This window comes from Cryptomeria japonica, chromosome 5 (genome assembly GCF_030272615.1).
Source record: "Cryptomeria japonica chromosome 5, Sugi_1.0, whole genome shotgun sequence".
Lineage (NCBI taxonomy): Eukaryota > Viridiplantae > Streptophyta > Pinopsida > Cupressales > Cupressaceae > Cryptomeria > Cryptomeria japonica.
This window is the reverse complement of record NC_081409.1, coordinates 644,018,630-644,043,807: the sequence shown is the minus strand read 5'-3', so window position 1 is coordinate 644,043,807 and position 25,178 is coordinate 644,018,630. Positions and strand designations below refer to the sequence as shown.

Below are 25,178 nucleotides of genomic sequence, written 5' to 3'. Positions count from 1 at the left end.
TATTAGGTGTCGCAAAAAAACACACGTTTCGACTGTCAATACACTGCGCCCTTAAATATGCGGATATGTGTATATATATGTCAACGTCACCAGCACTGGCTGTAAACAGCACATCCCCGATAGACATACATGGTTGAATTAAAAAAATCGGATGGGTATCATTAGCCGATGGATTTCTGATCAATTTTTGCTGTTAGCTTTCAGCGGATCACAATTCTCTATAGCATATTTCCTTGGATCGCACATTGTTTTGTAATACAGACAGGAATCCAATTGAGAAAAATGAGAATCTGAGGAGCATAAATCTCAAGAAAAAGATTACCCAAACAGGGTAAAAGAGCATAAAACATTGCCCAGATCAGGAAAAAGAAGAAAGAATCTCTACCCAGATCTTTAGAGATGGCACACACAGCACACAAATCATGTACCGCAGGGCTACTGAAGTTGCTGCTAGTATTGTTGGCCATTGCACTGTCGGTATACATTGTGGGTCCTCCTTTGTATTGGCAGTTCATGGAGGGTCTGCACTCAGCATCCTGTTCTCCTTGTGTATGTGATTGCCCTTCAGAAGCCAGACTCAGCATTATTCCTCCAGGTATGCATTCCCTACTGTAGAAATTGTATTGTCAATTCTTTCCTAAACTTAAACTAGGAAACTTTGTGAAGGATAAGTTATAGACCATATAGATAAATCAACATAGGATTTGTCAACGGCTGCTATTTATTAGCATTATCAAGGTGAATTGTAGACAATGATTTGTTGGCATACTACTCCAGATCTTATATTTTTGGATTGAGATGAGGAGGCTCAGGGCCCAAACACTAACCCATATTTATTAACGCCTTATTTGAAAGCTCAGCTGCCGATAGATTTTAGCTGGGTACATGCACAGGTCGCTCTGCAGGCCAGTTGATAACGACGACCCAGGGATCTCGCCCAATTACAGGATGAATCACCCCAATCCTGAAAATGGTAAAAGCCCAATAGTCTCACCTCTGTATAACCGGCATGAAGGTTTGCCTCAACTGGGATAATTGTTATATCCGTTAGCCTCACATTTTCTTATCCTTTATTGCTGTCACGAGGCTTCATATTTGGGAGTTTTTATCTGTTGAGTTGTTGGTAAAGTGTGATCCTATTACTAAGGATCTCAAATATGCTGCATATGTGAGCATATTCAGGGCAATGCAGAAACACTTTCTTTTCCCTTTGGGTATAGCAAGACGTCCTGTTTCAGCTACGAAGTTACATGGAAATTGAAATAGTTCTTAGTATCCTTTAGTTTTGATCACATTTTCTTCCACCTGAGAACTTGGGGGGTGGATGTAGGTGGATGCATGTGTCGAGAAGGATTGGATGCCTAATTCACATTCCTCTTTGATTTGATATTACCTGTTTTCTTTACCAAAGGTTTATGCTGCACTCAATTCTTATCAGTAGCCGTACCCAGTCATATAACTTTAATCAATTGTAGTTTAGTAATGTTAGTGAGATCTAGTGATTGGTAGGTGCTTTTTCATGCCTAATGTTTGGAGTGGCTTTTTTATGCATTCCGGGTACACAGTCACACACAAACATCATGGGATCCAATATTTTTGCACATTGATCCAGTCACGTGGAATCTGAACCTTAGTGGGGGGCAAGAATTTTGGTTATTTATGGGCACTTCTTGTTTAACCTTTGTCTTCTTGCTTTCTAATTAGTAGCTGGGTTCTAAACTTCTAAGGCACTTAGATCCATCATAGTGTGGCATAAATTGTCTATTATAAAGTTAGTTCTCTGTTATTTTATTGGTTTTATCTGTAATCACTGTCTCTGGCTGTGAAATGTATTTCTGATTGACTGTAGAATAATATTTTTCTGTTATATTAAAACTCTTTATCTGCCTGGTTTCATGGGCACATGGGGAGTGACGTGTGTCTTAAACGTGAATATGCATGATAAGCACATTAGAGTGCCCAAAGAGATCATTCTGAAAATCCAAAAGAGGCCAAAATGATCTGAGTGGGGTTCTATTTGTTCTGTGTGTTATTTGTATGAGTACAAGATAAGCAATGCACCATACTTAGGTCTGTCTAGATGTGCCTTGGAAAAAGGTTCAGAAAAAGAAGCAGGTGTTTTGTGGAGGATCGGGCTGAATTTTTATCCACTAGTGAAATAATCTTTGATGAGAGACTGCCAAAACACGAGGGCTTGAAGGGAGTGAATTGCATTCATTCTTTTACAAAATATCCTTCTCATAAAATTGAAACTTGTAAAACTCAGGACCAAGACATGGACATTAAGAAATGCTTTGACATTATTATATAGGCCCACACTCCCTTATTTGATGGATTGATTTTTAATCGAATAATTTATTTAACTAAGAAAGCTATTACATGCACACCTGGCTAATTGCTAACAATAGATACTACTTTTTGGGTAATATTCCAAAAAGTATATTTGAGCTATCATGGAAAGTACTATAGTCTATGGTCTGTGCTTCATCTCGTTATAATTTTATTACTTCAAACATGAGCAAGTTGTTTCGAAGCAAGCAGAAGGTTGAATCCTTTGGAAGAGTTATAAATGAAAAACTTATAGAGAAGTAAACGATTTAATATGGTTAGAGGAAAAAACTTCTTGTTATTTCTCGAGCTTTTTATTTAATGCATTCCCAAAACACAATGGGGAACATTATAGAAATTGCACATCAGGGTAAAAAAATAGAAATAACTGGTCAACTCCTTTATGAATCATATGGGTATCTGTTTTGATACCTTAGGCATGGATCTACCCTTGAGCCTTGAGTCTCACCAGCTTATAAAATACATTGAAAAACATATTCTCAGATAGAATTTGAGATCTGTTTTGCACGTTTCTTTCAAAATGTGAGACACATTTTTCATTGCAAGAATTGTTATGTATGCATAAAGTTGTTGTCCTTAATACATCATCTAAACATACAGTGTATGTCACTTCAAAATACTGTTTATATATACTGAGTAAGATTTGACAGTAGTAAGATTACTGAAATTTAATCAAGAGAATGTATATTTTATCCAAATGTACATAAATATTCCTGAGCTTATTGAAGTCTTAATAAGTGATCTAACGCCTTTGCATTTGTGTATTTTGGTGCAGGTTTGAACAACCTTTCTTTAACAGGTTAGTTCAAATTCTCTCTAATGATGGTTTGGGGTGTTTCTTGTAACTATGGAATATTGTTAAATTTTTCTGTTGTGTATTTTGCTGCATTCGTATAGGTCAACTTTATATTTAAGCATATGTTTTTTAAGTCCAGGTATAATTTGATTAAGATTCAATTTTATCTAATTACTGTTGTCCCATATATATTTTAGATGAGAATAATCAATAGATGACTCAGGAGCATGGTATTTGCATGTTCCTGATGACTTATATTTTCCTTATGTCAAGGTGAATTGGTATCCATAAATTTTTAATCTCTTCTGAGAACATTTTAGAAAGGGGAGCAAGTTAAAAATTACAATGCACATCAAACTCAAAGGGAATGTTAATCATATATCTTTGATGCCAATCTCTGTGGACCACAAGCTTCAACATCAACCATAAAAGCACAATGCTTAATGCAGTTGCCTTAGCGTAAGAGAGAATAGTCTAAGAAAAATTACAAAATAGAAAGCTAAGTATAGCAGTTGAAGGAAACGATGAATATTGTAAATCAACTTTAATGAGCTATTGTAGCACTCATATTTGGATGAGGGTGGTGATGCTTCTTTCTGTGTTCACATATTGGTTGAATAAGGGGATTTCCTTAGAGCTTAGCACTCCATCAAGAATCAGAATCTTACTAAGCAAGGCTAATATAGTTATCTGTTCGATGTCGTAGGCCACATGGCTACAGAATTTGTTTTCCCCTCACTTGATAGCTGACTATATTTTTTGTGGCTACTCATAGATTTTTGAACAATTTCTGTAGTTTTTTCAGAAATGCATCTTATATTGCATAATGAAGAATGAGATTTACATCATTTGAGCATCAGAATTTCATAAAAAATGCAAAAGCATTGTTTAATGAACAATAGAAAGGCTAACATCTAAGTGTTGCCCGAAATTGAAAAAATAAGAGTCAAATCATTTGGAGAACATAAATCCAGCCTTTAAATGCATAGCCAGATCCCTTTTAAAGTTATTAATGCATTACTTTAGAGGGAAATTATCTTCTTGAAGAGTTGTACTGCATCTTGTCCTCTAGATGAAATATGTAGTAGACAACGGTACCACATGCCGCAAATCTTTGCATGTCTCTGATCATCCAAATGTGGGCATCACCAAGGTAGAGGACTGGTGGATAAGTAATTTAAATTTTTCTTCAACAAGAATCAAAAGGTCTTTACAGATGGACATTATCAGAAAATATGATCTATACTCATTTTTCTCTTCCAGATTGAACATTTTTCTCCACTTCTCGTTGAGCCAAATAGGTGAGTTTTCTTCACCAATGAGAAAGATTTTGATTTTGTGCTCATTCACTTATTGCAGAGTTAGATCATGGGTGATGGCCGAGTTATTTGCAAAATACATATTGACCAATAGACTGGCTCTTACCTAGATAATTCCTTGGTGTACCACTGTAGTCTTGTCTCTTGTAACAAACATTCCAGAGCATACAACCACATGAAGGTAAGATGTTAGAGGGAAACCTACCTAATAGACCTTAGCAAGAGAATTGGTTTAGAAGGGATTGTGCTGACACAATCCTTTCAAAGCATGTGGTGAATAGAGTCAGCATGTGGTGAATAGAGTCACCGCAACTTTATGAAAAAGGATACCAAATCAAAGTCACTCCAACATTTTTAAATGAAGTCTTTCGATTCTTTTGTATGTCTTATCAAACACAATTTTGAGGAGAGCTTTTCCTCTTTTCACATTCCGTTTCAATCTCTTCCCAATCTACCTTTTGAAAGCTAATAAGCTAAAATATCAAAAGCTTTAGAAGCTTTAAAGAGTCCCGTGAAGATAAATGGCCCTCACCTCTGGGTATAAGAAGACAAAAGGGATATCAGCAAGTGTCAGTAACAATAATAAAATTTGCAATGAAGAGCAAATTCAGCAGGGTAGAGCGAGCGGAATAGAAAAGTGGAAAGGATGGCAATCTGCCACAAGAAGATCCATTGTGCAGAATAATTGGTTTCTTGCCTTTCTTCACTCATCTTTTTACCCATCTCTAGTGCAAATGTCATCCCCCATGGTAGCAGAAAAAGCTCTTTCATTTCTGCTGCTGCAACCTCTGCTAAAGGCCTGGTGATAACAATTAAGATTGAAAGTGAAGAATTGGAAAGGAAAAATATCAACTCATTAATACTGCTGTTATAGGCAATTTTGAAGACATTAGCCAACATGCACTGGTATGGAAACATGAATTCATGAAAATCAGGGTAAAAGCATTAAAATAAAGTAGTTCCTGAAAGGCTTTTTCATAGCTTCTTGTTGCAACCAAGATGACAAGGATAAAATTTTAAAGGAGGCCAATAGTTTCTCAAGGAAACAGGACACTATCTTCAGGAATAGTGGCCAAACTTTGATTTATTAAATTGTAAAATCTATGAAATTCTGGTTTCACTTCAGCTTGGTAACCCTCCTGAGGAATATTGGGTATTGGGATATCATCATTATTGAAATGGTTGGTAATGCCCTCAAAAACTTTATATATCAGATGGTAATACCTCTCACTGGGATTTGAGAATATTTGCATGAATTTGTATTAAAAAACCACCAGCTTCTCCCCTTCTAGAGCATATTCTCCTTGAATCAGATGTGGGGTGTTAGAAACAATTGATTGAATTGGAAGGTAGAATTCCTCTGTCACTGGTGCCAAGAATCAAATAACCCCAGTAAAAATTGTCATAGATTCCCAAGTCAAAGCCACAATCAGTTTGGAAATGGATTAATAATTTTGACCAATGAATTCTCTTCTACCATAAATGATGAGGTGAATCTGGATGAGTGCATTCATGAAAAAGTTGCTGATTTGAAGGCCATTGAAAGGGCTGACATTGAGAATGGGAATTTTCCAAAGTCAGTAAGGATGCCCCTATTTCCTTTCCTAAAGAGAACAAACAATTGGAATATAAGATGTTGGATGAGCCAGATTTCGATAAGGAGGATAATTTGTTGGATGCTTCAACAGCAGACAATGATCTCATCTCAATTGATACCTTAGGCACATCCCAGTATGCCTCCCAAATTTCCAAAGTGAACTTTAGTAGTAAAGGCAAGAAATGGAGATAATCTGAAATATGTCTCAGAGAGGAAATTGCAGCTTAAGGTAAGCAGCCTAAAATTAAATCCTACATAAATTTGAGGTCTAGGTGATGTCCTTCCTCTCGTTGGGAGCAATGAAGATCATCTCTGGGAATGTTAGGGGTATAAATGCCCCTAGAAAATGCCACTTAGTGAAGTAACACCTTGACATAAGCCTGGCAAATTTTATTCTATTGCAAGAAATAAAATTTGATAAAAATATATATCAATTATTATAAGGAAATTACTAAGATGCAATAGAGAGTTTGTTGAGGTCCTTGGAGCCTCTGGAGGATTGGGAACTTTGTGATCCTCCCATTCTTTCAAGTTCAAGGAGCTTGGTGCATAACATAATTGACAAGTATTTAAAATAGAAAGTCTTTATTCCATTCTTTCCTTTTTCTTGATCAATGTTTATGGTCCAATACCTCCAAAAATCTAAGTTTTGGATCATATCTCTGAGCTCTACTGCCTTTTGATGGGAAAAAGGTAATTTTGGGTGGAGATCTCAGTTCTGTTTCATCCTCTATGGGTAAAAGGGGTGGTGCCTCCAGAATAATGCAATCTCAGATCAACTTCATTTCACCAATTTTGTGGAGCACTGGGCCTTGGTAGACATCGTTCCCAAAAATGGTGCATATGCTTGATCAAATAGAAGGTTGGTCTTCAGCATCATAGTATAAAGATATTATAGATTCCTAGGCAGTCTCACTTGGTTGAATTTGTCATGGCTGTTGCAAAATAATAGGGATTTGCATCATTATCTGAATCAGCTATTAATTTTGGAAGATTTTCCTCCCATTAGTTGCCCTCTCAAGTTTGAAAGAATTTGGTTCAGAGAACCTTGTTGCATCGACTTGGGTGGAAAAGTGCTCCAAAATTGACAGGTCCTAAGATGTTCACTCTAGTAATGAAGTTAATCCATTTGAAAGTTTGCCTGAAACAACAGAATTGGGCTTCATTCAAAATTATTTTTTAAGAAAAAATTTAAAAAGAAAAGAAAAAAAGCACAACTTGAAACTCAGATCAGAATGGTTCAAAATTCAACTATGGATCAAGAAGCTTATCTCAGGGAAAAATTTCGAATCAGAGATTTTTAGCAGCAAAGAAATATATTGGAAACAAAAATATAGAGAAACATGGTTAAAGAGTGTGGACAAAAATACATATTTTTTTAAACAGTTCCACTAAGTCTAAAAGAATTCACACAAAAAATTCCTCAATTTCAGGTAGACATGACAGAGATTTAGTGGAGCCCTAGGACATCAATAAGGAAGTGGCAGACTTCTTTGAGGATCTATTGTGTTGCTGGGATGCGTCAAATTTACCTCATCAAACCTCTCTCTAGAAATATTTTGCAACTTCATCACCAATGATCAGAACAAGGCCTTATGGGTCCCCTTCACAGGGGATGAGGTTAAGTTGGCTCTTTGTAGGCTTTATTTGGATAAAGCACATTATTGAGGAGAAATCAGGGATTTTTTTCCTTGAACTCAAATGGTTTTCAACAGGGAAGAATTCTAAACATTTTAGGCTTCAGAATCAGCTCCTTCCCTAGCAAATATGTGGGAGTTCTTCTCTTCAAAGGTGCAGTTAAATCAGCTCTTTGCGAAAAACTTATAAATTCTTGCCACTCAAGACTTTACTCTCGGAGAGGGAAATGGCTTTCCCTTGTAGGCAGAATTTTGATGATAAAATTGGTTCTCTGAGGTCTCCTAGTATACTTGATGTCTTGCATGAAAATGCCCTCCTAACTATTGGGCTCTTTATAAAGAATAATGTGTGGTTCTAGTGGATGGGAATCAATGATAAAAATAAGATCCTCCTCCTTGCTTGGGATTTTGTTTGTCAGCCAAAATCTGCTGGAAGGTTATATGGGTTTGCAAAACAAAGCTTTGGGAGCAAAATTAGTTTAGGGGATGCTTGAAAACCGGAAGTCAAATGGAGCAAAATTGTACAAAAGAAATACTTGGACAATGAAGATCCTTCAAGGATTCTCACTAGTGCTGTTCATCTTAAAGGGTCCCACACGTAATTTCATGTTGCACAACAAATCATTTGTTACTGGTCATTTAATTCAGATGTTTGAAATGGTCTCAAAGTCAATTTCTAGCAAGACCCATTGAATTGCTATTCTTTCTAGTAGGTTGCAGAGACCTCAAAAAGGGCCGAGAAGTTCTTTCCTCTTCCTAGGGGAGTAAAGTAAGAGTTTATGTCTTAGCCATCAGCATCAATGGAGTGGAACACTAATGTGGAAGGATTTTTTAAGAGAGGGAATCCCAGAGAACCAAAATATTTTGTTGAAATCTAAATTATAGAAAAGAAAAGTTGTAGAGGGTGAGCAAGACATCATCAAATGCGCTGTTCAAATCAGGCTGTTATTTTGTCAAGTGCAGTTATCAAGTTGCTTTTGGCATGCCCTCCCACTTAGATTGGCTGGTGGGAAAATATTGGGACAATATAGCATTTTCATTACAAGTGGTTTTAGAGAACAATTAGGCAAATTTCATGCAAGGAAAGAAGAAAGAAAAGAAATGTGGATAAATCTCTAGTAAATTCCTTCCAAATTGTTTTCCCTATTAGTTGCATTATGTTTTGAGTAGATTTGTATTTTGGGGATATCAATGATAAAGATTATCGTCTATTCCACAAGGAATTTAGAGTTTTCCACTGAAGCAATTGTGCTTGTAAAACTGTCTGGAAGTGGATTTTTTGGAAGCTAGAAGACATGACAGTCACAATGTTTGTCTTTAAGAGAAGATCACAGTCATATAGGGTTCCAGCATTGTCATGTCCCCTTTCTAGAGTGGACATCGGAGACGGAGGAGTTGGCCTATCATTGGAGTCTCGTAGGCTAGCAGAGGTTGATTGGGACTCATTCAGTGCATATAGTGATTGGATTTTGGCTTTACAGGCAGTTTGGAGCCAGTTTGGAGCAGTTCCTAGATTTTAGGGGGTATCCCTAAATTTTAGGAGGTCGTAACAGTTGCCAGTCGTGAGGTTATTCATGACCTTTTAGATGGTTTCAGTTTCAAAGAGATTGGGCTTGTTTCCTAAATTTTAGGAACATCCCTAGATTTTAGGGATGAGACTACCAGTGAATCCTTGATTTCCGACTTCAGTCACAGACAGGTGACAGGATGATTTTAGGGTTTGTAATGTCAATTGGGCATTTTGTGGCTATTTGGGTTATATTTTTAATATTTCCAAAGTTAGCGTTTAATAATTAAATAAGGCTAAGTTGTTAGCCATTTTGGAGTAATAAGGGGATTTTTGGTCTCATCTGGATGCGCATCCTATTGTGTGATAGCTCGTTGGAAAGATCTTGAAATTCTTTAAATCTTTCTCTTTGGTCTCAGGGCAATTCAGTGAGCGGATTTCTGTCTATGGGGAAAAAGGTCATTTTCTAGTAACATGACCACTTTAAAATAAGAAATTATAACATTTCCACTAGACCACGCCACTTGGAGACAATTAGGGTTCGATTTGCAATTGAGAGGGGTTATAAGGGGATAGGAGCTTCATTCTATGATTATCTTTTACACATTTTACATCTTGGATTTGAGATTTGGCTCTGGAAGAGCTTTTCAGCATCTGGGACGCCAACCCCAATGCCTTGCCTGTTTGGGACGTAGCCCCCAATACAGTGGTTTGGATTTGTTTGCAGCTATTAGCATCTTGGAGATTGTACGGCATTCTTTCTGGAGGTTCAGCAATTCTGACAGAGTTCAGCGTGGGGTTTGGGGTTTCTAACCAGTTGGGTGTACTTGGCAGCCGTACGGCTGTACCTGGCAGCCACTTTCCTTCCCACGTGCAGCACTTGGAGGGCTGGAATCTTGCCACAACTTCATTCCTAGTTATGTTACTCTTTCAGCATCTAGGTTGGAATTATTCCTGATTGTAATCTTCCTGAAATTATTGGAAATCTTCATCTGGTCAAATATTTGATTTTATATTCAGAAATCTGCCTTGAATCGAATTTGTTTTGGCTGTATATGAACTTCATTTTCAGTACTTTGTTCATGTACTTGTACTTCATTATTTACTTGTTGAAAAATCATCAAAATACAAAAAGAATTCAACCCTTCTGCAACTTCTGTCTATTTCTGAAAGAAAATATTAATAAGCAGGAAAAATCAATTTAAATAAATAAAAATTACAGCAGATTGGTAAAAGAGATCCATCAGGGATCTTTCAAGCATGCATAATTTTTTTCATCCTGCTCACCCTTTCTATTTTCATATCAGCCACCTTTTTTCCCTACATTTTTTAATCCATCTCTCCTTGATAATTGCATCCGTGTAGGTCACATGTAAACCCTTTTGTTCCTACAAAATCCTAATCTTGCATGGTTTGTACTTGCAGAAAAACCTACCGCCTATTGTTTCAACCCACTAGAATAAAAGGCAAATCTGCATATGATTTGTGAAAGAATCACTAGGAATCTATATGAGCAGGATCATACATGAAAAACAAGGGCAAAATGTGGCACTACAAATTGCCACCAATTCCAATAGATGTGAATGGAGTTGTGACAGTGTGAGCTTCTATCACCCTTGGACAAAGGCAATAAAGAAATCCATAAGCTAATGGCAGTGGTAACAAACAGTGATGCAGTAATGAGTTGTGACCCAAGCAAAGGAGTAAGCATAGGTGGTTATAGAACAAGGATGGGAAGAGGACATGCTAGCATCATGGACATGTCAAATAGTAACAATCATAACAACATTTGAGGACATGCTGCTATGATAGGCATGTTGAATGGCGGCATCAAAATCAACTTGGGAGGATGCAGTGCTACAATGGGAATGCCAAATAGTAGCATCAACAATAGTTATGAAGGACATTGGCCTTCAAGCATTAACATCTTTCATGGAATACCTGAAAACATAGATTTCTACAGCTACAACAGTATTGGCATGGGATCAAACTTCAATCAGGGATATGTGAACTTGCCACTCTTCAACAATGAAGGAACACCTAGTTTTTGAACTTTGCCACCCACGTCATATATAACAACTTGTAGTCTTACTGGAGCTTATTCCTAACTCAGCAATGGCTTTGCAAGAGGAGAAGCTCATGTGTGTTCTTCTAAGATCCAATACAAATTTGATGGTCATGACATGGCTTTCTGGCTTGGATTTTGGATTGGTATTTCAGTACAAATGGATATGCTGCAAAAGAGCTCTCGTGTTTACTGAATATCAGTTTGAGATTACATTTCACCATGATAACACAGACAAGGGGCTTCTTTTTCACAACTCTTCATGTTAAGGAAAATAAGGCAAGTAGCATAGCACAGTTCTCAATACCTCATATTATCCAGTAGAACTAACAGTATGGATCTACATAAAAGGTCAGGCATTTGCATTAGAGCTTTTGGTGAGGGAATTCAACATGGATTAGGGTTTCATAAACCTGCCGTGTCTGGAAAGCCATGCAAATGGCATTAAATCTGGAAAGAAGAACCAATACCTTTGATGTTGATCCTATGATCAAGCTTTGGATAGGAGCTTCTTCAAAGCATTCAATTTCTAGCCATATCCCAACTCACTGTTTAATATAAGGGAGAGGAGAGAAATCATTTATTATTCAATTGCAATCAAAAGTTTATGAAATTCTTATCTGCATTACTATTTGTATATTGGATTGGATCACTGCTGTTATTCTGAATGAATATTGTTTTGGATGCTAATTTTGCTATTATTGTAATTACTCTGTGAAGCTTTTGTTTCTTTTACAATAGATATTTTCACTATACAATGAGGTGTTGCATATCCATAATGTCAAGAGACTATAATGCTTATGCTAGTCATATCAGTCTCTATCCTGTGGTTCAATGCAACGTTTGTTCCCTAGTTTTTCTACTGGCTTAGTGAGATCACTATATCAGGAAGGGGATTAAGGCTGCTTTCCAATTTGTGTGTATATTCCAGATTAATGTGTTAATAACTCTGGATTTAATTCAAGCCAGAATCATTGCAAATTGCTACCACTGGTTGGGCAGGTAGTTGATCCCCAGAAAGAAAGTGCTAAAGTTATGAAAATGTTTGGTGTTATGATCAGCTGTAAATAACCCTATAAAGACTGAAAATGCCTGAGTTATTCCTCTGACACTCTTACCCTATTATGACAAAACAACCATATATACAAAAATAGGCATATTTACCCCTTTCCTATTGTCTCCTGGCAATTTTTCTATATTGTTTTGGATCTCACTTATTATCTTTGGCCATAAATAACTCAGACTAGGGCAGCTTTTAGAGGATGCATTGAAGAATATTTAGAGTTGCTGAAGTAAGTTATGGTAGAGGTTGTATGAGGACCTAGTAGTGTATGCTGGTCACATGGGTAATCTGTAAAAGGTAAAGAAGACCCCTGAATGTTTCTAACATAAAGGTCCCCAACACATTGCATTCAACTGATTATCAGTTGTACATGGATATTATACTGATTTTTTATCGAGCCTTGCATATACATTTATGCACAATTTTTATACATAGTAATTGCATGGCTTATAGATGAATATCTTTTCTGTGCATAAAATTGTGACAAGGTTTTCAATGGGCATTGAAGAAAATGTTTTTTTTAAAAGATTTTTTATTTTTGGCAATCAGCAATTTCTTTCTTTCTTTGTACTCAATATACAAAATTTAATATATGTGAAGAACTGCTATTGCTAATTTAGTAACGAGTTAGATTGAGCTTTGCAGTGCAGGCCTTAGCATGCTTAGTAAATATATATTAGCCTTGACTTAGGAGGACAAATCATAAAAAGCGATATAAATGATATAGCATGCTAAAGTCTATCCACAAAAAAAAATATGTCATATATGCTAAAGAGGATGTAAAATCATAGTCTAGATACATTGCAAAATACAACTGTAATGACTCAAAACAAATGGCCTGCTTTACACAACAGCTTAGGAGTGGATGATCCTTATGAGTGAGCTGAACCTGTCCCTTAACACAATTTAGTAAATAGACACACACAAAATATGTGCTTTACTGTCGCTGTTATTTATTCATTATGGACACCCATCATCTGTAAATCTGGTTTTGAGAGACCTGAATTTCAGAAAACTTTGGTAAATGAGAATTAGAAACTATGCAAGTGTTCTCTTTTAACTTGTAGGCTATCCTATTTCACAAAACACTTTTAAGCATGGCTATGCCCTAAACATTATTGCCAAACTGCTGCATTTCTTATTTAAATCAGAAACCAAAGCTATACAGTTATGCACAATCTGGTAGAACTTATTACTTCGGAAATTTAAATATCAGTGTGATATTCAGCCATTCTCTGTCATGGAATGTTGAATAATACAATTTTATGCTAATCCTCCTCAATAAGCATGTGCAACTCCCACACGATTGGTCCATCCAATGTGAGATGACCATCTATGAGCAAGCCCCCTCCAAGTTAGCCGTTGACCTTTATCATCAGTATAGGTTGTCTTAAAGAAGTCATTTTTATTGAGCCTTGTTACCCAAAATTAAGTAATATATGAGATTCTATTGTCACTGAATCCTCCAAGTCTATATATATTTGAAGGGAAAGTCCCACTCTCTCATGCTCCTTGAATAATCCCAGGTCAGCCAATTTGCGACCTCCTTTCAGTCTCCTAAATCTTCTTAAACATAAGGAACCCCTGGATCCTAGATTTTGCAGAAGACCTAACCATAACTCAAAGGTAATATGTGAATTTTTGACCAACCAGAAACTCATGGGGAGAGTGATCTACTGTGAAAAGTTGTAGATACCATGCGCTTGCCAACTTAATATCTGGCAGCTTATTTGGATAACAAGATCAAGGCCTTCATGGGTAATAATTTTCTTTTATTGAAGACAACTGATTTCATCAAGGATATGAAGGTGGGGGGTGGCAAGATTCTGCTAAGCTTTGATGATATCTCCTTGTTCATGAAGATTCTGATAAGAAATGAAATTAAATCATCAGAGGCATCACAGATCAAGGAACTGCTATCTTAGTCGAGCTGTGTTTGGGGATTAACTTTATGTAGCTTCTAGGGCAATTTTATGAACAACTGACATTAGTGGTTATGGAGTCTCCCTTACCTCCAGTTGCTGCAAACCTCTCTATGTAATGTTTTAAAGAACGGAACTTAGCTCCTACCCCTTGAAATCCTAGCTCCTACCCCTTGAAATCCTAGTTGTGAAAGTGACACATTCATTCTATGTTGTCCATTCTGGTACAGATCTTGTGTGTGTGCGCATGCGTGTGTATGTGTGTATGTATGTATGCTAAAAGCATGAATTGATATTAGAATATCACATAGCATCATATAAACAACAAAATCATTATAAACTTGAATGTCATTTAAAAGATGCATGATAAATAATCATTGTACAAACTTCAAGTTCAATATTAAAATAATAATATCGAGTTCAACAATAGGTTTAAAATATTTAATCATCAAATGGATTTTCTAAATCATCAATATCATCATCATCATTGACATTAGATGATGTAGAAACATTAGATGAACCACAAGCAGTGCCAGTGCCACTACCACTTGCACTAAAAGTGTGCTGATTTTCAGATCTTGGTCTTTTGTTTGTAGTGGGTTCACCTTGAAGATGAGAAGTGGCCAAAAATGAGTGGTTTTCTACAACACCACTGGGATTAGATGGGGTCATTGAGGTCTGCATTCCCTTTAATCTATTTTTAAAAAAATTCTTTTATCAAGAGGTGACGATTTGCTTGTTCTTGCTCCATAATATATCCTATCACTGTCTCTGATGGCATAGGTATATCATTCGTTCCAATCTTAAGGTTTGATTCTTTGACTAGGTATTCCACATAAATGGGCTTTTACCCAAATATATGAGCTAGAATATCTAACATCACATCAATTGCAAATCCAGATGTAACCCCCATCATCGCGAACTGGTTGTATCATATTAACATATTTGCATAGGGGAGGATTCGGATCTGTTTTGAATTTAGGTTGCTGTGGAGCTAGAACTAGTTACCATTGTGATTCCTATGGCAATTTTTTTTTTAACAACACTTTCAAAACAAAAAAAAATGAATACAAAAAATAGATTTATAAAACTGGGCTCTTTTGAATCTTTGATACATTCATAGAAGGATGTAAAAACATAGATAAACAAAGCAAAGAGTTTGTTTCATTTTTTGTAAAACAGAAATGGAGGAAAGCAATTGAAAAAAATTCACGTCTTTGCAAACATATCCTTCTATGATCTTCTTGGCAGCAAATGTGTAGGAATGCCAATGGAATCATTGTGAAACCTTCAAAGATCAATTTTCAACTCCCTTTGTTGATCCTACAAGCATAAATGAATACTTGACGTCTTGGAATGATATTTGCCGTTTGCAAAAGAAATGAACTTATTTTGGTGTTTCATATGATTTAGAAGTCACTTTTAGGGTTGAGGAGGGCATCCAATCAAAGATAGGTAATTTTTTTTGAAAAAAAACCAAAAAAAAAAGCGGTAATGCACAGACTGGTTCACGCAGCTTTGTCTCAGGTTTTCCCTAGATGAATTGGGTTGCATTTGGCTGTGCCCGGTATCAGTATCAGGATCCAGTTTGAACCGGAGTCAGATCTGGCCTGCCCCCTCACAGATCCAGTAACATAGCATTCATTATATGGATATAAATTGGCCACATTCCAAGCGCATCTCGGCAGCATCCATGATAATTTTTAATTTATTAAGGATTTGGAAATTGATGGCATTCTACCTATTTTGGATGTGCCTTTGAAATGCAAATGTGACAATTCTTAGAGTGTTGCAGATTTATATGCGTAGGCCTCACACCATCACCATCTAATGCAAAAAGCTGGTGATATTGGACCCTCACAACTGGAGCCTTAGGAATTACTGCTGCAAAGCATATTGAATCAGGAAAGCCACACCTTGCAAAGGTCTTTGAGAGGAATTGGCATAAGAAGAAACAAATAACAAGGGGTTTCAGATATACCACAAGAGAATATGAAATGTATCAAAGCACATAGAATTCTGATAAACCTTCCACAGGCATTTTAACCATACAAGAGATTTTTAATGAAACTGCAAAGATCTGAAAGTAGAGGAATATCAATTTTCTAATCAAGGAGTATACTTAAAAATATATTCAGTTACTAAGGACATGGCTTATCCAAAGATATAATAAATATCAGGACCTGTCTCATTCCTTGCTTATGTGGTTGACCATACATTAGCGAGTCATGCAGAACCATTCAGAAGAGGATTGATGAGTACAGTGTGAATATCCTTCATAAAATTGTCAAACAAATGTTTTTTGCAGGACAAAGTCCTTGATGTCGAGAATTTTAGTATCTTCTATCACACAGTTTAACTATGTCATTCTTATAATCGAAAACTTTGATTGATGTTAACCTCAAGGTTGGATGCTGAAAGATATATGCGATTGAATTTAATCTTTGCAATAAAGTTTTCTTCGTGGGTAGGTCTTCCTTTAACATCTCAAATTACTTCCTGCCAGAAATGTGCAAAAACAGCTAATAAAACACCTAAAGAGAATCCTGGCTTTTTTTGGCATATAAAACGAAAATTGGCATCATCTCTGAAATTTTCATCATATGAACGAGTTATGGATAATGGTAGCACAGTACCAAGGTGTGCAATAAACAGAAAAATGATAAAACTGAAAGGAATGCTGAAAACAGTCGTTAACCTACCAAGTGGGTTCCGTGGATGTTACCAATGGTAATTGTCTCAAAACGATATTATACTACTTGAATTATCTTGGAAACACTATATCATGAAATGGATTCTATATTATTTGTATGGAGCAATACATGGAATCAGAATGTGTACATCTTGGAAAATTTACGAGTGAATTTTAATAGTCATTATTAGCTATACGTAGAAAGTTACTATCACGTATGCTATGTAAGAACAATGCATCCTTGATAACATTAAATCTACATTAGTTGCTTTTCCGTATTACATGCAAAGGCACAGACACAGAGACATGCATGTGTGTGTGCACAGCTTTTTGAAATGGTCTATGGTCTATAACAGGGTGAATATTTCTGAATATCCTCCTTCTAGCTTGATGGATTCTTATATTAGATTATTGTTTTATCTGCCTGGAAACATGACTGAAGTTCTATTGGTCTGAAAAGCTTAGTTATTGCTTAACCTTAATGTTGGGGCATCACATTTGGTTGCTGACTTCTTTCAAATGTATTGTGGATGGTACAGACTGTGGGAAGCCTGAGATTAGGGAGGAGATGGAAAAGAATTCCACTGATCTTGTCTCAGAGGAGTTAAGATTACAGGAAATTGTAGCAGAGGAAAATCAGCAACATTCTGAGATGATGTTACTTGATGCCAAGAAACTGGCTTCTCAGTACCAGAAAGAAGCAGAAAAATGTAATGCTGGAATAGAAACATGTGAAGGAGCTAGAGAGAGAGCAGAGGCATCATTAGTAACTGAGAGGAAAGCAACAGCACTATGGGAACAGAGGGCTCGACAGATGGGTTGGAAAGATGCATAATCTTTCCAGACCAACAGACGAATTCAGACGCACCAAAAAAATGAGAATGTTCTGGAATGTTCGGTTGTTTTTCTAAGATTTTATTTTGCAAATTTACATATGCTTAAACTTGCTACAATTAGTATGGGTAAAACAAGGTGTGAACTGAAGAGTGAAACTCTAAAGTTCATGGGAGTGAATATGTTCATTTTAATCGGCCATTTGTCTCATCTGACATTACAGCGAGCCATGAGAGTCTCATATGTTTCAAAATGACATTCTTTGTTCTTGACTACAGGAGTCTTGACATATGGACTTTCTGTGGTGCAAATTATTAGCTTTGGCCTGAAAAGTATGTACAATAAATGAAAGAGAAATTTTCAAAGCAGTTTTTATTGTAAGATATGTGGCAATCCCTCATTGATTGTTTGATAAGCAATGCAATCAAAACGACAGTTCTTAGCTCATGATTACATTCACAAGAAACTTTAAGACAAGAATAATATATATTTTGCAACCATGTTATATTTGACAGTCACTTTTTGTTAATTACTTAATATTAAGCATCATCACTTAGATTGTAGACTCGAGCGTGTTTGAAATGACTACAAACCTGGGAATTCAAAGGTATAAGAACAATATTTTTGGTTTACCAGTTTGAGGCTGTCCTGGTAGATGTCCAGCTATTATAGTATAAGAACCTTAATCAGGCTACTGGAATAGACTAAGGAGAAAAATTAACAATTATCTTTGAATTCAATTGAATAAAAAATATATATCATTTTATTATACAATTGAGTCTTAACGTCTGTTATTACGGGAGATAAGTGGTTAATTCAAGTTTTGTGCTTGGCATTACGTTGACATAAAAATTGTATCTTGAAGTTTAGCACCAACCCAAATCTCCTCAAATGGCAAATGTCCAACAGAAAAAAAAGACCAACTACACGTACTAATTGTAGAAGACGATTTATACACATTAGATTGCTATTTATAACAGAAGAATCCTGGGATGATGCTCACTTTTTTGTCATTGCATTTGTGAAGTATTTTTATGCTGTCATTACGGTGTAGACCAATGCGAATATTGATATTGAAGAGTAGATTTTCTGAAAAGCGTTGTACCTTATCCACAATTATATATGGTAATGATTCTCACTGTTGCAGAGTAACAAAGCTTCTGGGAAAATCTTGTGTACAGTTAATTTTCATCAATGGTTTTGGATCACACATTAACGTGGCCTTGCAAGATATTGTTGGCAAGATTGATAAGTATTATTGAGAAGTTGATCAAACTTCAAAATTTGATGGTAATTGGCACCTGAAAGTTCAGCATTAACCATTGAAGTTAACACTTAAAAGACTGATAAAACATTTTAAAAATTTATCTCTTAAGTTACTAGGGTTGGCACTCACTTATGGGAACCTCACACTGGTAAATACTATTGGCAGCGTAATTGGGTTCAAAGTCGGTGCAAGTTCTTACACATCATTGGTGTATACTTTGGCAAAAAGTGCTAGGATTTTGGTTATAACAAAACAGTTTGGTGCTAAGTGGATGAAGAGTTTTGCAGTACCAAGCCAGTGTTGGCAGGAAACTTGGCACCCACATTAACTTATGAATTCAAGCAAATCAAATTTAGGTTGTAGTTACCAGCATCAGGAATTGTCATTGGCATGAAAGGTGCAAGTTTTGCAAGTTTCTGACAATGAGGAAGGTCTCCACATTCAGGAATTATCAAACGAACAGTTTTGAAATTAAGTGATCATGGTTGTTTGATTAATGAATTGCAGAAATCATGTATTGTTCTGAAATGTCGCATTTATGGACCATCGCTATTTACTGTTCTTTTGTAACTAAAATGTAATTGTATAAATACAAGAACAGACCTTCGAATATTCTTTTGGGAGTCCTGAATTTGAATGTGTTTGTGTGTGTGTTGCCCAAATTCTCAACTGCTTCGAGAACAAAGGAAATTTCAGAACAAGCTGGAAGATCGAACTTCCATTCCATACTTAATTTGTGCTCGTTACCTACGTTCTAACTCTCTTCTTTATCAATTTATTATGAATGCTAGTGTTATCACACAAAGAAAGGTAAAGGAAATAAAATAGATGATCCCCAAGCCAGCACACCAATTTGGAGACTTACAAGGGACTCTAAAATATTCTATATAATGGGATTGGCCCTCTATTGGTTTTAGATGAGTAGGGGAGAGGAGCCAAAACATGTGCACCCTTACTTCGGGGGTCTGCCACGTGGACTTGGAGACCAACTTTGACTGCTGGTCAGGTAGACCGCTGAGTTGGCTACTTCAAATCAAAATCCTGGATGCTGAGTTGGCGTTTTGCCATGTGTCCCATTGTGAGTCAACCGTGTTGTCAAAAGTATGCCACTTCGGTGCATCGATCGGATTGTGGCCGGGCCCACACCCGGAGCCTACTATGATTTTCGTCTGTATGGAATGGAAATGCCGCGTGGCTATTTACCATGTGCACACCGAAACAACTACTTTCTCTGCCAAAAACTCTTGCCGCCACCTTCAAACTTGCAGTGCAATGGCATTTACTACGCGTCACGTCACATTACATGCACCTAAACGTTCACGTTTCTCGAGCCTTGCAACATTCAATTCGAGCGACTCCTCGCTGAATGATCTAATTGTTGCTCATTTCTTTCACGTGCATTAATAGGTGTTGGTTTTCTTTCCTTCCAAAAGCTACTTGCCATGGGACACTACCACCTTCGACTTCGAACCGAAACGTGCGCACCTTGCTATCGGTAATGCATGCTTCCTTCTACGCATTCAATGGTTTTTTGTTGGGGTTGCATAGTTTTTTGGGGTTTCTTTTTTCCCATCAATGTGCATTACTTCCTCGTGTGCTCCATTTTTGCAGGTTCTGAGCCAAATGGCGACGACGACATAACGAAGCCGATGACTGACAGAGGACTGGGTCTTTTCCCCTTCGACCCAGGTGAGAAATTTTCCTCACTAAGGCTCACCAATTTCCTGCAACTATTTTTTTGTTTGTGTTGTATTCCTTGTTTGCGTTGTTTAGCATTGTTTCGTTTTTTTATTGCACTGGGTTTTTCTCTAACTCTCACGTCCTCCTCAAACTATTGTTTGAATGTCCTGTGAGGTAGGTGCATGTCTTTGTGTTTCTGAACACTAAATACTGTGTTCTTGAACACACACATATGTAAAGGGAATCATAATCCTCTATTCAAGCTTCACTGTTATTTTAATGGTGACTTTTGAATACAAAATCTTTTCATTTTGTGCATCACTATTAATATTGGGATGTTTAGTTTCGAATTTCGAACATCACTGTGGTTTAATGGTTTAAGGGTTTTCAATTTCACGGTTAATACTTAGGGGTTTAAAGGGTTGAAGGTTTTCAAGGCCTTTCGATAAAACTGGTTGAGGGTTTCATTTTCACTGTGTGTTTATTTCATTGCACTCGTGATGTTTTTGATTAAGGAAAACCAGGTTTTAAGGGACCCGAAACCCACTTACATATCGAAAAGAAAAGCATTATAGAAACTAGAGAGGACACAACAAAGAAAGAAAGGCTGCAAAAGAACAACACAAAAGACAACAGCCAGAGAAAAGAACAGCAAAAGACCAGCGAGAGACTGGCACACCTAAAACAAAACTAGAGCATTTAGGTGAAAATCTTAATGGTCTCCTCAGCATCCCTGACAAACATCATCATCGCATTTGCTGCCTCTTTCAGGTCTTTACTTTCCTGCACCTGTTGATTACCTTTGGTTTTCGGCTCCATCTCTTTAGCATTTTGCCTAGTTCTGCGTCTGGAAGAATGTTGCACAGAACTAGAACCCGACTCATCATCAACAATCACAGTGTCTTTATTCTGCTTATCCTTCTCCAGGCAAGCAACTAACACATTCATATTTTGAGAAGACACCTTCAACACAACCAAGCTATGCTCCATGAATTTCCTCAGAGCACTCTCGATTTTTTGATTCCTATTGTTTATCAGTTCATTATCAAACTTGCCCTTTTTTTTGAGAGTCCTCACCACATCCTCTAGGTGCTTCAAATCCTCCCTTTATGATCTCACCTTTCGACCAGTCCGGAATTTCTTTTTCATCCTCTGCTTCACTATTATCCTCAACATTTTCCTCTTTTCCTTTATTATTGATATCCTTAACCAAATTATCAATTTTGAACTCCATCTCTCTCTGTTTTTTTTGAATGTTGGTAATATTATCAACCACCCACTTTTGGAAATTAAACATTTCCAGAGAGTTGTTTCTAGCAGCATTCAGAATAGTATCTGCATCCTCCATGTCCTGGGCAGAATCCTCAGACCTAGGGTTGCCCTCCTCCATATTATTCTGAATATCATCCCTGTTGTCCAAATCATAGGGACTCTCCTTCTCCTCTGACTCATCAACATCCTCTTTTCTCTACTCATTATCCTTGTCTCCTTCCTCACCCTCAACCTCCTTCTCCTGCTCCTGCTTGGAATCAGTCGTCTCTTCAACGTCTTCTTCAACTTTCTTACTAACCTTCGATTTCTTTTTAGGGGGAGGATTGGAAGAATCCTCATCAGAGTCAGAATTGTCATAATCCTCAGAAATATGGGTATTCTCCACAAAGGGATCATCCTGATTAGTCTTAACTTTATCCTTGAGATACTCATAAATTAACAAAACAAGACCTTGGTGGGCAATGGGGTAGGAATTAGGTTTCTTAGCATGGTCAGCCAGACTGTCATTAAGGGAAGATGCCAAATAGAAGGGCAAAGATATCTTAGAGCCATGGGGAAAGTGATTTAGGATAACAAAGTGATAGTTATAGACTTTCGAAAACCTACCATCAATAGTAAGATACTCCATTAACACTTTCAACATTTTCTGCCAAAAGGATTTTACCTGGTTAGGGAGGTAATAGGAAATATTATCCTTTTTGGCAAGGCGAGCCCTTTCTTCTTCGTTCTTGGGGAAAATTTTGATGGCTTCCATCGAGAACTTACAATCTCTATAAAACTTGATGTCGTCCTTCTGCAAACCAATCACCTCAGCCACCAAATCTTCATCCACTCTCCAGGTCTGTCCAAACAGAGTAACTCTGTTATTTTTCCAACCCTTGGCAAAACCACGGGATACAAACTTCTTGCTCCCATGCAATTTCTCCATATAATCAGTGAAGCCGTTTTTATGCAACCTTCTCCAAATTTTACTTTCACCCTTTCAACTTTCACAACTGGTGGGCTCATTACAGTTGAGATTTCCTCCCATAATATAATAGTTGTTCAAATCAAAACCCTCAGGGGAGCACAAACTGACTAGATGTTGAAGAATAGAGGAGTTGGAATCGAAAACCAAGGTAATTTTCTTGTTTTTCAAGTAGCCCTTTAAAACATGCAAATTAACCCAATACTTAATATGATAAGGCCCTTCACACCTATACTCATTAGCGCGACGCTTGAGACAGGTCATCATCTGACAATCCGCCTCACTCCAAATTCTATCATTGAAGTCCGAACCAAAAAGGGTAATAATGAGATTAATATGTACCATTGATTCTATCATAAAATAATTGCTCTCATACTTTTTTCTTACATGATGACTCTTTGATATAATGAGCATCTTCCGCTAAAATGACCCCCTCATTGGCCAACAAATCAGCTACCCTATTACCTTCCCTAAAGGTATGGGTTATAATCACACTATCACAAGCCTTTAACATTTTTTTTGCCTTATCAATGATATTTTGGATATTCCAAGAAGGGGAACTAATACCTTTAATAGCCTGAATTATATTAAGGGAATCCCCCTCCAGCCAAATTCTTTTAAAATTGAAGCCTTGAGCAAGCTGAAGACATTTTAAAATTGTCAAAGCTTCTGCAACATGGTTGTTTTGAGTTCCAAAGGGAGAGGCAATCGTAGCAACACAAAAGCCATAAGAGTTCCCGATAATCACTCCCCCTCCAACATTACCTAGATTTCCTTTAGCTACACCATCGAAGTTCACCTTCACCCAATCATGAGGAGGGAACCTCCAAACCACATTATCTCTTCTACTCTTCATATCAGACTTCCAAACCTTATTCATTAATTTCTATTTTGTTAGAATGCTTTTCTCATTATCATTCATATCAATATAACTACACTGCTTGTTGCTTTTGTGAATGGTATTGATGTTTTCTTTAATAGCCCTACAAATGTTTTCATAAACCACCCGAGAAAAACACTTAGTCTCCCTAAAAATTCTATTGTTTCTCTCCTTCCAAATATGCCAATAGGTCATAGGAAGAAAAAAGGACCAGAGGGTCTTAATGATGGGAAGCTTTGTAGGGAAAATCCAATGCCAAAGGACTTCCTTAAAACTATTCTGTATAACCCAATCAACTTTCCATTGCGTCCACACTTTACCCTAGATTTCTCAGGTAAAAGAATAGTGAATGAACAAATGATCCACAGACTCAACCTCTTTCTGACATAACTCACACCTACTAGGGAACATAAATCCTCTTCGAACCAAGTTATCAATAGTGAGAATCTTGTTGTGAATTGCAAGCCAAAAAACATATTAACTTTAGGAATGAGGAATCTATTCCAAACTTTAGTCCATATAGGGTTGCAAGCCTGAGTAGCTATCTTTTTGTAAGCAAAAGCAACAGTAAAATTACCCCTAGGATTACTCTTCCATAAGAAGACATCATCTGAATCTTTGCTGACAGAAAAGGACAACAAATCATGCTAGAGCGAAGAAAATCCAGCATAAACCGCATCAAGTCTAACCCATTTATTCTCCTCCCAATAATTACAGACCATAGAACCAAACCTCATTTTACAATCTTCAATAATATGGCTGCAATCCCGATTAAAAAGAGGCTCCTCTTTGATCTAGACATCCTCCCAAAATCTGACTTTGTTACCTTTGCCAAGGACCCAACCAACTCTAGCTTTAGTAACTTCAATAGATTTTATCATACTATTCCATATAAAAGATCCAATAGGGATATTCTCAGAATAGAGAAGGGAATGAATGGGCTGATTATGGATGTATTTGTCAAACCACACCCTACTCCAATCTCTTTTAATACCATATGCCCTCCAAACCTGTTTGGCTAACAAAGCTTTATTGAAAGGTTTAAGAGATTTGATACCTAACCCCCCACTACTTTTAGGACCACAGACTTTATCCCAAGCAACCAAAGCAATCCTTTTCTTATCTTCCACACCAGACCAAAAAAATCTTTTCTGAATTCTTTCTAATGCTTCTGCAAATTTGACTGTTATACTAAACAAACTAAGAGCATAAACAGACAAATTCTGAAGGGTAGCTTGAAGAAGCTGTAGCTTACCAGCTTGCGATAACATAGAGCCTTTCCAACCAGCCAATTTTTTGTTGAACTTATCAATCAAAGAATTCTAGAAAGA

General features: G+C 36.8%; 1 protein-coding gene across 2 annotated transcripts; it reads left to right on the top strand.

Annotated features, from left to right (window-relative positions):
* Nucleotides 1–14: 14 nt before the first annotated feature.
* Nucleotides 15–18,149, top strand: LOC131050344 (uncharacterized). Of its 2 annotated transcripts, XM_057984505.2 has the most exons (3): nt 28–595; nt 3,125–3,148; nt 17,487–18,149. In XM_057984505.2, exons 1-3 carry the CDS (start codon nt 400–402, stop codon nt 17,780–17,782), a joined length of 516 nt encoding a protein of 171 aa, XP_057840488.1. In that variant the 5' UTR covers nt 28–399; the 3' UTR covers nt 17,783–18,149. The 2 variants fall into 2 exon arrangements, with proteins under 2 accessions (XP_057840489.1, XP_057840488.1); XM_057984506.2 differs by lacking the exon at nt 3,125–3,148 and having other exon boundaries at nt 15–595.
* Nucleotides 18,150–25,178: the final 7,029 nt, after the last annotated feature.